Below are 14,680 nucleotides of genomic sequence, written 5' to 3' on the forward strand. Positions count from 1 at the left end.
GATCAAATCTATAATTTGTCAAAACTACGATCTTTAAGTTTTTTAAAGACTCTTTTGCGAAGAAAAACGTTGCAAGACATTTTTCAACAATCTTGCCATTTCTGAATCTTCAAAGTGGAAAGTAGAAAGATATGTAAAAATACTAGTGCGGTTAAAAGCGTAGTTAGAATAGAGTTTTGTCAGCCAAAACATCTTTCGATTATCCTCCATTGCTTTTAAGAAGCTAATGGTGCTACTGCTACACTAGTCCGATTAAAAGTTTAGGCCCGAAGCATTTTAGAAACGGAAGTCATGATGCATATCTTATTGTTCAAAGAAATAAAGGGAATAAATGATGACTTTTTAAGGTGTTAGTCACAATCCCTTCGTATCAAAGAAGAAAGAAGAATAAATAACAATTCAACTCCCAATAACTACAAGTCTCTTACTATGGGAAAATGATCATCTCCGAATCCCTTCCTCTTAATTCATCAAATTCAGAGATCCGGGTTATTGAAATTTGATCCAACGGTTAAAGTTATTATAACTTTTAAAATTGACCCATATTTGTAGCCGTTGAATCAAATTTCAACGGTCCGAATTCCCTAACTTGACGGATTAGGAGGAAGAGATTCAAAGAAAATCTCTTTCCCTTACTATGTATATGCCTAGAGCCTTATTTAGGTTTGGAAGAATATATACTCGTTTAATTGCTTAATATATAATAGGATTTTTAGTTAAAATGATCATTGAAATTGACACAACTCACCACTTTGGTCTATGATAAAAAAATCATTAAAAAGATAATCACGTGATCATACACATGACAATTTAACGAGAATATTGATGAATTTTTCATAGAATGATAAAAATAATTTACGGTGAACAAATTTAAAGACCACTTACTGATTTTCATTATGACTAACCAAAGTATGAAATTATATCAATCTCAAAAACCATTTTAACTAAAAAACTTGTAAAATATTTAATCGCTTCGATATATTGACAATCATTTTATTTTTAATTTATATATATATATTGTATATAATATAATAAGAATAGAGAAAATATATGAAAGAGATGGCCATAGAAGAGTGAAGAATGACCGAGAAATCTAAAAATTATGAAGAAAGAAAATTACACAAAACGGAAGGTAAAAATCAAAACCTATCTCAAGTTGCTTTTACTTTCTTAATTCTGTTCTTATTAATGCTTCTTCCTGCGTTCCCTTATACCCACATCTAAAACACACAAAGTAAAAACCCTAATAACTAAAAACTAAATAATTATCTACCCTAAACAAAATCCCCACAAGGCCGGCCAAGAAACAAACATAAACCAATCAACACCAATCCACCAAAATGCAAACGACGATAACCTTCTTCAAACACAGATCAATCGAGAAATCGAAATCAAGAAATACCAGACATCCAATTCTGTAATTGTAACTCTCCTTCAACAGCAATAATAAGTTCCACCATAAAGTTTTGAACACAAGCCACAGCGGATAGAAAGTATTTAAAAAGCTACAAATAAGAAAGTCTACAAGAAACTACCAAAGTAGCATTACGATTTGATTCCGCGGTAGTTTTCAAGGGAACAACATAAGTCAAGCTTCAGGATCATTCCTCCTCAGCTTGTGGAGAACGGCTGCGGTTAACAAAAGAAAAGTGTTAAACAAAAGAAGCTCAGAGTAGATAATTAACAAGGTTAATAATCCAGCAAGGTTAGTGGGATTGAAACTCAAACCTGCTATATCTCTCATTCATGGGGCTTTCAGGCCCTCCATAGTTGGGGCTGTCCCTAGCTTCAGGCGGAGAATTTGGGCTTGCAACGCGACCATTTTCCAGACTGGTCCTCTCCCTTTCATAAGGACTTCCACTGGGGCCACGACCATTTTCAGGACTGGCCCTCTCTCTCTTATATGGACTACTGCTTGGGAGACGGCCAATTTCAGGACTATCCCTCTCTCTCTTATATGGACCACGTCTGGGACCATTTTCAGGACTACCCCTCTCTCTCTTATATGGGCTCCGACTGGGACCATGGCCATTGTCTACCTCAAGCTTCTCTCTTCCATAAGGACTTCGGCTACGGCTACGATCACGAACACGGTCAGTACTCACCCTCTCTTTTCTAGGACTACGACTAGAGATGCGGCCATGATCAGACCTGTCCCTCCTATATGGACTTGGGCTGCGCCCGCGGCCATAGTCAGGACTTACTCTCTCCCTTCTATAAGGACTTGTTACACGTCCATAATCAGGACTGCCCCTCTCTCTCCGGTAGGGGCCGGGGCTAGGGCCACGACCATAATCAGGGCTACCTCTCTCTCTTTTGTAGGGACTTGGGGACCTTCTTCTATCACGGCCTCTGTCTGGAGACCTATCACGACTTCTCTGGTCAGGGCTAAATCCATCACTTCTTTCATCATCATCACGAACTGCATATTCCACTGATATAACTCGATCCATCAACTTGCTACAAAAATACACATTATCAGCCAAAATTGAACTTTAAATCAACATGACCCATTAACTAAGAAAAAACAGAGATGGACAAAGATAAGGAAGAGAGAGAGAGTGAGAGAGAACGGGATATCCACCTCATGTTTGTAGCTTCCAATGCCCTGGTAGCATCCTCTTGCGACTCATATTGAACAAATGCAAAATTTCTTCTGATCCTTACACTGACGATTTTCCCATATGAATCAAAATGCCTCTCCAAATCCTTGGTCCTTGTGTGATATGGATCAAAATTTATGACGAACAAGGTCTTTGAAGGTCTTGTATTAGTCGAAGATCTTCTTGATGCACCAGATCTTCTAGTACCACGTTCTTGCTACAATACAAAACATAAGAGTGCTAAGACCACGACACACTTGAAAAAACAACAAACAGTGACAAAACTAAATAGTGATAAAAATGGCCTACATTTGCTACCTTTGTCCATTCGACACGTAGCCTGCGTCCTTTTCGACCAAATTCTTTTCGGTCAAGTCCCCGAATGGCATATTCAGCATCTCTCTCATCCTCCATATAGATGAAAGCAAACCCTGTAAAAAAGTAAAGTACAACATTATGCATTGACAACAAATCCCACGTATTTTTGCCAAGCAAAGGTAAGATTTCCCCCATACAAGGATTCTTCAATAAGAGACGGCATTGCTCCTTTCGACAATATACAAACCACCTAGATTCTATCCTAATTAAACAGTGAGGCAACCTCCGGGAAATCTATAAACTAAGTGACCAATAAAATTAGTAACAGACCTTGCGTTATGAACTAAGTGATGTCAAGGGACAAGAATCCAAAAGTGGATGTCTCATGGTGGGTCAATGTAAAGAAAGTGCCTTCTCCATCTAATCGGCTGCCCCTTCCATGGGATTGGCAGTGTTTCAATTGTGATTGATGGCTGGGCGAAGGTCGTGAGGAATGAAAGGCAATTGTGACTGGAAAACGTGGGATGGCGGTAGTGCAATCGCAGATCAGAGTAACTCTTCTTGAAAACAAGAAGAGGGAGCTCATCACAAGCAAGAAACGGAATTCTGAAGAGCCCATCCACTAGCCTGGAGGATTATGGATATCCCAAGATAATCCTGCGTCAAAGAAAATGTTGAATATGGGGGTTTATGCGTCAAAAAATACATGCTTTTTCTTAAACGTATCCGGAACCCCCACAAGAACTCAACAAGGAAGACTGCTGCCACTGAGAAATCCAGACCGGATGATTCTTCGGCCGGACTGCTGATGAAACAGCGTACCGCAGGTGCCATGGTTACAGATGCAGACATGCCGTAGTTGAGTTGCCTTTTGAGCAGTAAGACCCGCTTCTCGTAGAGGGCTAAATGATCGTTACTAAAAGTTTATTCCACTGCAGGTTACATGCATGCACAATTTCAATCCAGTGTTTTCTTGTCTTCCAACAGAACCCTCACCCAGACAATAATTTGAACAAAGTAACAAATTATAGTGATGTTCATCCCTCAAACCTCAAAAAATCAAATCAGTATACCAAGAACCTCAATGCATGATAAATCTAGACAAAGTTGCTTTTAAGTACCCAACTCAAAACTGGGTGAAATAGGAATGCAAGATTCAGAATCTAGAACATGTTTACAATCATTCGTGTCAATTCCGGAAATAAAGAGATTTAAAATTTTGAAGATGTTGTATTAGAATTCACCCTTTAATTTTGATCCCAAAAGAATTAGAAATTATTTATTTACCAAAGTTACTAAAATCACTTTCACACCTCAAATCTTACCACACATCCAAGCTGTAAAAGTGCAGTAAAATTTTGAAGCATAAATATATGGTTCGCCCATGTGAGTTTAGAAGTCAGTCCTCATTTCGGGTTTCAATTCCCTAGTTCAAATAAAATAAAATTATTCATAACTCTTTCAGGATCAAAACTAGATGACAAAATCTCATATAAAATCTGAGTTGACTATCCAGCTTCATGGTGCTTTGCCATGTGAAGTTGAGGATGCTTTGAATATTTTTGAGGAGAACAGATGCATCATTTGTGGGAGAGAGTTAAATGTTGGTACCACAAGTGAAATAAGCACAATACAGAGACGAAGAGAACTAAAAAGTGTACTCACCAGACTTCATATCGACCCTATCAACTTTCCCATATCTACCAAACAGCCGCTCCAGTTCATTCTGTCGAGCATCATATTCAAAATTCCCACAAAAAATTGGCCTCATTTCCTGGCATAAATGGGAATAATCTGTCAGCAATTATGAAAGTAATCTTTCACACTTCATATTGCACGTGAGCAGCAAAAGACCAGTCTACCATAGAGTATGCATATGATAACAAACAAGAAGAAAACCCAACACTAAATTATTTGATAAACAAAGGGCACATAATTTGAGAGAACACCACCTGACGCCAAACATTCTTTCAATTGCGAAAAAGAACACGGTGTTTAAATGTAAGATATAATAACCATGTTACGTTCACAAAGCACGGGTCATTTCTTATACAAGAACCGCTAATTCACAATTACATTAACCAAGTTCCGAATCACAAGAAATATCAAAAATACTGGAAAAAATAAAAAATAAAAAAAGCAATGCCTACAAACAAATTCACTGTGTAACTTCAGGTGTGCATAACCTAATTTAGCTAAAGAAAAATTAAATCCAGCTAAGAATTACACTAAAACAATATCTCGGTCTCAAATTTAAACAAAGAAAAGAATATAAGAACACACAAATCCAAATTAATACAAAAAAAAAAAAAAAATCCCCAATTTTATAATTAGCCCCAAAAATCTAACAAATTCAAATAAATTAAGCAAAGAAACCAGAAACAAACACCAACAGTCAGATCTACCACTACAGAAAGCCTACATGTCAGATCTCCATTTATTTTCCGAGAAACGGCACGAAAGATACCAAATTGAGCTAGAAACGCATAACATAACCAGATCACGAAAGAATTTGGTTTCTTTTCAAACTTTCTCGGAAACCAAACGGAAAATTGAGATTATTCGAATGAAGCTTCAGGTTTCAGAGAGTTTCGTACCGTCTCTTTGGAAGCAACAGAGCTTAAAACTGTAACCCTAGCGAGCGAGCGATGGATGTGAAGGAGGTAGGTGATACTTTCTTCGATTTGACCTTAACGAATTCTCACGTGATTGGAATAAATAAGTAGTAGAGGAAAAAGAGAACGACGTTTTTGGATATTTGTAGAAAAAGGCCCTGTACTTTTTGTTATTTGTAAACTTGGCCCTTTCTGATGACATGGAAATGGAGGCATGGTCTTGGAGGGACTTTAGAAAAATAAAATTAATATCAGGGGCAAATTGGATATTTAACCCTATTCCTTTTTTGTGCACTTATTTTTTCACTTTCGGGCCTCTGGGCTTCAGTTGATTAAGCTCCTGGACCTGATTTCATTGGGTCGAAATTAGAGAATTCCAATTTCAATTTGATCCTAATCATGATTTTGGTCCGCAGAGTTATACAATAGTTCATATAATTTCAATTGTCGTAATTTAACTCATGTAATTTAAATTGTCACGAGTAGTATACGTGGGGATAAATTGAAGTATCTTGCGTGCTAATTAAATTGTAACAATTAGTAAACTATAAGGTCGAATTGTAACAATTGATAATACATTAACCAATTATGATTTTAGTCTTTGTGTGTCTACCTCATGATTGAGGTTCAAATCTTTTAACAGTAGCCAATTTTAAAATCATACACGTAATGTTGCTTCGGAGTAATGTGTATGTCCCCCATTCAACCAATTTTGTATCTTCCGCCATTTAAATAAGAGTAATTGGAGTATCGTCTTGTAAAAAGATAGGTAATGTTTCGAGGCAGTGTATTTGGTTATTCATGAATCCGAACTAATCTTACAACATCCAGTACACAAAATGGAAAACGATACAATGCAATTTGTAGCTAATTTGCATTGGATTGAATCAACAAATGAAATGAATATCAATATTTTGGTAACCTTTATTTTCTTTTGCATACAATAAAGAATCAAATAAACCAAGGAGCTTTGGAGGAAGAACCAAATAGGGTTGCCTCAACTTCTGTTTGGTCCGGAAAGAAACTTAAGTCGGACTGAACTTCTTGCGTTTGATGCACTTGATGTTCTTGTCCTCCTCCTCCTCCACCGCCAGAGTTGATGAAGGCAATCTCAGCTCGTGTTTTCGCTAATTGACATTCTGCGTTGTGAATTTCATGATGCAATTGGGAAATAGTCTTAACACAACCGTACACTAAGTCTTGTATTCTACATTCGGCTTCATAGCACAAAGTATCTGCTGCTTCAGCTCTCAGATAGTCTGGTAGTTGCTGAGGAATCATAAGAGAAAAATTAAAGTTAATCACCTCACTAATATAAGATAAATTTCTCTTAAGTTCATAATTAAGAATCGACTGTTATTCAAACTTTCTCAGAAACAAGTCCAAGCGGGAAAATTTATGTTGCCACGCGCTTGAATCCCTTATAACAACAATAAAGAAATAAATCTATTATGTGTATGTATGCAAAAATATAATTGAATTGATTATGTTTCTAGAGTAGTAGGATTATGTACCTGGAGCATTTTGGCAACGTTGCTGGCACCATAGATCCTATGAACAGAAGCAAATCTTTGAGGATTATTTGGAGGAAAATATGGAGAGAAAATGCAATCGGAAGGACATCTTCTTCTCAGATACTTGCAAGCTGCACAACGACCAGAAATCATGAATCAAAATCTAGAGGAGGATCGAAATCTCACCCTAATAGATTCTTTTTTCAATCTTTCAGAAGAGGAAAATCTTAGAAAATATTTGTTGTGAGTTAATTTTTTAAAAGGCAAAGATGTAAGCACGCTATTTGTATTGAAAGAAATTTGTATAGCTTTGGAAAGTTTTTTCCAACGGCTACTTTTTTATTGGCAAATTGAGAAAATTTGATGAGGATGGCAATCCTAGATTTTTAATTAGCATTTGGTTTCTCTTTTTAGATTTGTTTTGCTGATCACAACATTTTCCATTCGAAAACTTTGTATTTTCATTGGACCAAGACTGCCATTTTTTATTTTAGGAAGCCAACCATGCAAGAGTTGACCAAATTTTATTCAAACTTTTAGACCATAATTTTTGGCATAAGTTTGATGCGATTCGGCTAATATGGGCCTTACTCAATTTTGTTTGCTATACATGCAAGCCTTGCCATCATAGCCCAAATCTTCTTGAGTGAAGATATTTGTGCAAGAGGCGGGATAATGATAATGTGTAATCGAAGATATATCATATTTCTATCTTCTTCGCACGTCAGATAAATAAGAAGGCATTCCAGCCACACTTTGAGTTTTTATTTTTCTTGTGAAATAGAGTAAACATTTCAAATGTCTTAACAAGGAAAGCATACTAGGTCTTTATTTTATTTGCAAAATACAACTTAGCTAGATAGCCAAAGTTCACCTTAGCTAGATGCCAAAGGTTCAACTTCATAAACAAAGTTCAATTTATTCAGCAAACTATTATAACTATTACACCGAAGCAAGCCAGCTCTATAATCTAAATCCAATCAAAATAAGTAAACAAATTTCTCCAGGACTGGATTTGGATTATTCTTGCTCGCTGTTAACTCCCTTTAATACAAACTACAAACCATCACCTAATAAGGCATTCAGGAAATCATCGTCACAATCCTGCATAAAAAAAAAAAACAAGTAAAATAACCAAGATGTTGATTCGCAAAACTTATCAGAGATACCATGTCAAAATCGTATAAGTGATAGCTATAAATTGAATTCTTGACTTGCCGGAAAAGGGAGTGCTGTCTGAAATAACATGTTGTAGTCCTCTGATTCAAAGACATTGCCGCTGAATTCAGGGTTGAGGACTTGTTGATCACCTCCCTGCTGCTGCACACAAGCACAATATAATTAGTATCGTGATGGAATCCTTTGTGTGTTCGTGCGCGTGTGTGTATGTGCTTAAAATATGAAATGAACATGCATGCCTGGCTCCAAGATTGTTCATTAGGTCCGTTTTCTTCAACATGGTATGGGCCAGAAGATTTAGGGTTTGAAACCTATAATTAGTATATATCGTGATCGAGTAAATATGCGCGTGCACAAGAGAGTATGTGATAAACTATGAAATGAAGTAGGCATGACTGGCTCCAAGATTGTTCATTAGGTGCATTTTCTTCGACACAGTATGTGCCAGAAGAGTTAGGTTTTGGGACCTGGTCAGGAGAAGGGTCGGAAACTTTGTTCACAGCAGTGTCCAGACCTTGGTCCGCAACAGCCGGGTTCATTTGATTCGGAGTAGCGTCCGGCACTTCAACTGGATATAAGAAACTAGAGAAGTCAGGAGGAAGTTGATCTTGATCTCCACCTTGTTGCTGCAAACATTAAAGCAGACAATTTGTTGAGAAAACAGTAGAAAAGAAAAGAAAGATCATTAAGGTTTAGAATTTTATATGTACCTGAGAAGAAGGAGGAGGCTGATAGTTGTTCTGCTGGTCCACGAAAAGATTACTAATCATCAAATCATCAAGAGCTTTGTCCATTTCTTGTCCTGGAGACAAATTATTCTTGTTGACCAATGTAGGAGTAGTAGTGCTATTATCATCGGTATTCTCTGCTGGCGGTGGCAACACTGAAACATTTTGTTGCTGATCTTCTCTGTTGTTACTGAAATCTTTTCGAAACTGATATGCACTAGAAGTAGTAGTGCTAGTCCCAATCCCAGCAGAAGGCGACAACGATGAAGAACCTCCTAAGGTAGCCATTGGTGGAGTAGTACCACTCAGACTCACGTTTCGAACCCTATTGGTCAAGCCATTGATAGTCTCATTGTTGAAGTTAAACCCACTTGATAAAAATCCACCAGTACCATTGAAATTATTGAGTATTCCCAGTAGTTCAGATCTGCCATTAGGGCTCATCATTTGGGTTCCTGAAAAATTACCAATCAGCTGCTGATTAGTAACATTGTTCTGAATTCCAGGTGTGCCAAAGTTGTAGCTGAATGGGTTGTTATTGGTGAAAATGCCATGCTGCCTTGCTTGTTGGAAAATTTGGATCAAATTATTTGTAATAATATTATTGGTGGTAAGTCCAGTAGTATTGGCAGCATTAGAAGACATGCCTCCACTTGATCCAAAATTGTTCATCAGTTGTTGCGTTCCAAAAACCCCTGGGCGGCGACTTGCTTGAGAAATCAGCTGATGATTCACATTTCCAAGCCATGGTTGATGGCGGAGAAGATTAGCTTGAGTGATATGGTTCAGCAGACGGGACTGCCCCGAACCGATAAGTTGAGGCATGGATCTCATGGTGTTGCTGCTGCATGAAGATTGCTGATAATTAGGGTATTGGATCGAGCCAAGGAAATTAATGGTATTTCCATCAATCCCAGCTGAGGATGGTTGAAATGCAGAGGCAATATTGATTGGAGATGCTCCCATTTGCTGTTGTAATTTCAGGTACTGTGAATATTGGTCTCCTGCTTCCATACTATTGAAGACCGGTCCTGGATGGCCAAATGCAAAGCTTGACCTGAACACCCTCTCAGACAAGCACTTGGAAAGTCTAGCTTTCTCAGCAACTCGTTTCAAGAACATGCGATACTTCTGCAAATTCACATAAATATGCACACACCGTCATTAACAATTTGGCCATTAAGCATAATCTTTCTAGCTCATATACATATCCATACAAATGTTTTGTGATAAATATTGGAATACTTGTTACCGTGCAACAAATTCGTACTTCTCTTTGCTACTAGGGTTTGGTCATTGGGTACAGAAAATAGCAAACAGCCGGGTATCTTAAAACTTATTGAGTATTCCTTCGTGAGCCAAATAAATTGTACTAGTTCTACTAAGTACCCGACCATTGCAAAATATGAGATTATCACTTGCTATTTTGGGTACCTAATGGCCATGAGGAAGGTGTCGTATTAGTTAAACCAAGAAAAAAAATGATTTAATACTATACGTACCATGACATTAGTATTTCTAATATGTAAACTTTTAGACAAATACATGGTTACTATGCAAAACTCTCTTTTGTGTTATTTTGTAAGAATTGACATCTTCACACATACACACACATAAGTTCTCTTTCTTTCATTAATATTTCTGTTATGACTGAGAGAAACGAAAACCAAACATTAATGAGTTAATTAGGCCAGTTGATCATAATAGTATGTGCGCCCCCTTTGTACTCGAATTTAAACATCCCTTCCCGTAGGTTACACTAGCTTAGAATATGTATATATATATATAACAAGAAAACGGCATAAAAATAGATGAAAATGTGAAAATGACCTGCAAATGACTAGCTACATTTTCCCTGGTCAAGCCTGGCACATTCATGAACTCGAGAATCCTCTTTGGCACTGCCTCTGCATGAAACCAATTACATTAGTCAGTACAACGCAAGTATGTATTTAAACACAAAAATTAAAATTAGGAAAGAAAAAATGAGAATTGGCAGTAGAAAATATCACATACTGTCCAAACCGATGTGTCTAATGGCCAATAGAAACTGATTGTGAAGTGAATTTGTCCACACCACTTTTGGCTTCTTTGGTGCAACCATGCGTTCCTCATTATCGCCTTCCCTATTTCTCTTTTTTGCCTTCTTCGCCTTTGCCTCGGCCTTTTTCTCATGTTGTTCCTCATCAGTATCCGAAGACATCCCAGAGTTAATTCCATTGTCCACCTCACCAGGTGCTTCTCTTGGAGCACCTTCTATTTCCTCTATGACAACAGATTTACCTTTCTTAGCTGCCTCAGCATACTGCCATACATTTTTAATGTCATCTTTGCTCACAGGCTTTACCATATAATCAGCAAATCCGCCCTCTAAACTCTTTAGTATCACATTCTCGTTGTCATCTGCGGACATCACTGCATTAAGAAATGAATTAAACAAAATGAGTTGGACATGTATTGACTAAAACTAAAGTATACTTAAGAGATTAATTTTTTCACTTAAAAATGACACTCACTAATAACAGGTAGCTTGAACTCATCACGAACATGCTTGTGTAATTCAAACCCATCCATCTGAGGCATATGGAGGTCCGTAACAACAAGATCAAATGCGCCTTTTTGTGCTCGAAGAATAGCCAAAGCATCCATAGGATTCTTAACAGCGACAACTGAAATCAAGTGTGGCAAGAAAAAAAAAAATATTAGTGTTGAAGTAAGTGTGTGTGTGTGTGTGTGTGTGTGTGTGTATTGGATCAATGAAATCTTGCAAAATTGTTCAACGAAGTAGTAAAGCGATCTAATTGAGAATGGGTCTTAGAACCCTCATAAGCAAGCATGCATGTGATTTACCTTAAAATCTTATATATACGCAACTAAGGAATGGATCTCGTAAGGAGATTTTTTTTCTTTCTTATTATAAAAAACAAAATAGTTTTTTTTATATACCCTGATTGGAAGTAACCAAGTCAACAATTTTTTTTTTTTTTGTTAAACGATAGATTTTATTAGATTAGATGTTATATTAGCCACCGAAAAGATTTGAACTCACGCCGTCATGCAAGAGTTCAACACCTTTCCACCACTATAGTAAAGAGCCACTTGCAAGAAGCCAACAATTGACTACCCCTTCTTTTGAACCAAAAAAAAAAAGCAACCAATTATCCTTTTTACTAACTTAAAAAGTTGCACAGCCAAAAATTCTAATTGCAAAACAAATATATATAGGTTTTATGATAATTCTTACAAAAAATTAAATCGGCAGAAAGCCTGAAACTAAAAAAAATTAAAAAATTCTCTTACATCCATTGATTGAAAATGATAAAATAAAAAAATAAAAAATAAAAAAAAACCGCATGCAGCAAAAAATCTGATCAAATTTATATTGTATAAGATGGGATCTAGCTAGGTCTAGTGTCTATAGAAAAAAGGTTGGGTCAGAAAATAATTTTTCCGTAATTTTTCTGAGAAACATAACACATCGATATATCAAAAGGCATGCAAAGGCCTTAGACAAAAGAGTGAACCATTTGAAGATTTTTTTTGTCAAACATATGAAAACGAGTTAGCCATTTGAAGACCTAGGGAACTTATGAAACTAAACAAAATAAACATGATATGACAAAACAAAAGAATTAACCAATTATTCTAAGAAATATTTAAATCAAAATGTCATTTTATTGAATTAAGAATAATCTAGATGAAATTTTCAAATATAAAATATATAATATACAAAAGGCGCCAATTCATGACAAAAATTCCAAATTCCACTCTTGTTGTGTACATAGGTGGCCAATCAAAATGGAATTTGTCTTTGAATTAAGCAACAAATATTAATTCTTAGAAATTATTGTCATACGCTTAAATCTAAACACAATATCTAAAAGAATAGGCGCAAAATCATATTCAAAACATTTTTGTTTTGATTTTGGTTACATATTTGAAACAATTTTAAAGTAGTAGTAGTCTTCAATCTACATACCTTGATAGCTCCATGTTTTGAGCATTGCTGAAACAATAGCTAGAGTGGTGGCATCGTCGTCCACAACCAAGATATTGATCATACCAACGAAAGAGGGTTTGGAAATGGAAGAAGATTGCCTAAACTCAGCACTATCTGTAGCATCCATTGCTTGGAATGAAACTTCTCTTGCACCAAACTATTCAGTAGTGAGGGGTTTATATAATGCAAGGGCTGGTTAAGTCAGCCGTGACATCAAATAAAGGCGCAACAAGTGTAAGAAAACTGCTTAATTTAAAGAGAGAGGGTGTTTACCTTTATCTAAATTACCTCTTTATTTTTTTTCAGACAAATGCATGCAGTTTACATTGTAAGTTACAAAAGATGTATATGCATCGCCCACTTTAACATTTCACACTAATTAATGGTAAAATCTAGTATGAAATAAAACATTTATATTATTTTACCAAACATAGGAGATTCTTACATAGAGTTCTTTGTGAAGAAGATTTCACAATCTTTCAATTTAATTGCCTTCCATGAAAAATATTTTCCCAAATTTGGAGTACCATTCCAATTTTTCAACCTGAATGCATATCATTTTATTTGCAATTCAAAATTTCAAAATTTGGTTCATTTTTTTCAGGGAGTGTTGTTCAGTTAATTTAAGACAATTCATACATTTATGCAGTTAGCATTTTTGTTAGTTCAATTTATATAATTTTGAATTATCCATTTTATAGTCAGCCAAGTTACTTCTCACATCTTGAATTAAGGTGTTATTAATGTTATTTAGTTAAACATCTTCAAAAAAAATTATGAATGAATACATGTAGTAGTTATATATATATTAACGTGGAAAGAATGGTAAACAATTAGGAGTTTGTATTGAACAAAGAATGGTAAAAAATTAGGAGTTTGTATTGAACATCTACTAGTTCTAGCTTGATTAAGTGATGTATTATCCATTGTATATATAAAGAAATAATAAAATCTCTTGAAATTAACAGTTTAATTATTAACTGTCTAATGACCTAACGGGGTTAATGACTTTACGATTTCCACTTAGCTGCCTATAACGATTCACGAAAAATCATTTGCACAAGGAAATAATAGAATATCTTGAAATTAACAGTTTTAACAGTCTAACGACCTAATGGTTAATAGCGTAATGGTTTATTCTTAGCTGCCTATAACAGTTCATGACCAATCATTTGCAATATATATGCAAATTTGCTAGCGTCAATCACCACGTGCTAGTTGAAACCAAAATTTATTTTTTCGCTAAAGTATGTACTCTCTTATTTTTTTATTACAAGCGATAATAATATTTTAAGTTACATTAAGGGGATAGATGGTTTTGAACCTAAACGCAACATGTTGAAAAGAAAGACCCTATTCATCAAGGTGATATATCAATTGTTTTACTAAACTCATTTTGTCACATTTTTTTAACTAAACAAGTTAACTACTAAATGCTATAATATTTACCTCTTTTTAACCAAAAAAACTCAAAACAAGAAAATCAAACGCAGAATATTATGGTTTTTTTTGTCCGTAAAATTCAGAAGATTATTAAGTAAAATTGTGAAAAACTAAAGGTGAGGCCCGTTATAGCAAAAGCATTGGTAGCAAGAAAAGTGGTCAAATTTCACTTCTTTCTGAGTTTCGTGTTTTAAATGTAAAAGCTGGTAAAATTTGTTTGATATTATCTTGTTACACTTTACAGTCTCAACGTCTCAAACTTTTGATTTCAAATTGGAGG

General features: G+C 35.7%; 3 protein-coding genes across 8 annotated transcripts; all 3 read right to left on the reverse strand.

The window, feature by feature from the left end:
* Positions 1–1,391: 1,391 nt before the first annotated feature.
* On the reverse strand, positions 1,392–5,653 carry LOC137720675 (serine/arginine-rich splicing factor RS41). Of its 6 annotated transcripts, none has more exons than XM_088692279.1 (7): positions 5,519–5,648; positions 4,587–4,695; positions 3,252–3,578; positions 2,922–3,034; positions 2,585–2,820; positions 1,729–2,460; positions 1,392–1,629 (listed from the first exon to the last, which is right to left on the reverse strand). In XM_088692279.1, exons 4-7 carry the CDS (start codon positions 3,015–3,017, stop codon positions 1,602–1,604), a joined length of 1,092 nt encoding a protein of 363 aa, XP_088548405.1. In that variant the 5' UTR covers positions 3,018–3,034; positions 3,252–3,578; positions 4,587–4,695; positions 5,519–5,648; the 3' UTR covers positions 1,392–1,601. The 6 variants fall into 6 exon arrangements, with proteins under 6 accessions (XP_088548405.1, XP_088548399.1, XP_088548391.1 ...); XM_088692273.1 differs by having other exon boundaries at positions 3,252–3,853; positions 5,519–5,628; XM_088692265.1 differs by having other exon boundaries at positions 2,913–3,034; positions 3,252–3,853; positions 5,519–5,624.
* Positions 5,654–6,487: 834 nt separating this feature from the next.
* Positions 6,488–7,280, reverse strand: LOC148698951 (LOB domain-containing protein 23-like). Its single transcript, XM_088692290.1, has 2 exons — positions 7,051–7,280; positions 6,488–6,805 (listed from the first exon to the last, which is right to left on the reverse strand). Exons 1-2 carry the CDS (start codon positions 7,201–7,203, stop codon positions 6,488–6,490), a joined length of 471 nt encoding a protein of 156 aa, XP_088548416.1. The 5' UTR covers positions 7,204–7,280.
* Positions 7,281–8,106: 826 nt separating this feature from the next.
* LOC137721120 (uncharacterized) lies at positions 8,107–13,109 on the reverse strand. Its single transcript, XM_088687585.1, has 8 exons — positions 12,937–13,109; positions 11,474–11,626; positions 10,974–11,372; positions 10,788–10,864; positions 8,940–10,088; positions 8,604–8,855; positions 8,269–8,370; positions 8,107–8,154 (listed from the first exon to the last, which is right to left on the reverse strand). The coding sequence occupies exons 1-8, from the start codon at positions 13,082–13,084 to the stop codon at positions 8,107–8,109; spliced, it is 2,328 nt and encodes a 775-aa protein (XP_088543711.1). The 5' UTR covers positions 13,085–13,109.
* Between the last annotated feature and the right edge of the window lie 1,571 nt (positions 13,110–14,680).

The sequence above is a fragment of the Pyrus communis genome, chromosome 1, assembly GCF_041283825.1.
Source record: "Pyrus communis isolate YQ-2024b chromosome 1, ASM4128382v1, whole genome shotgun sequence".
NCBI lineage: Eukaryota > Viridiplantae > Streptophyta > Magnoliopsida > Rosales > Rosaceae > Pyrus > Pyrus communis.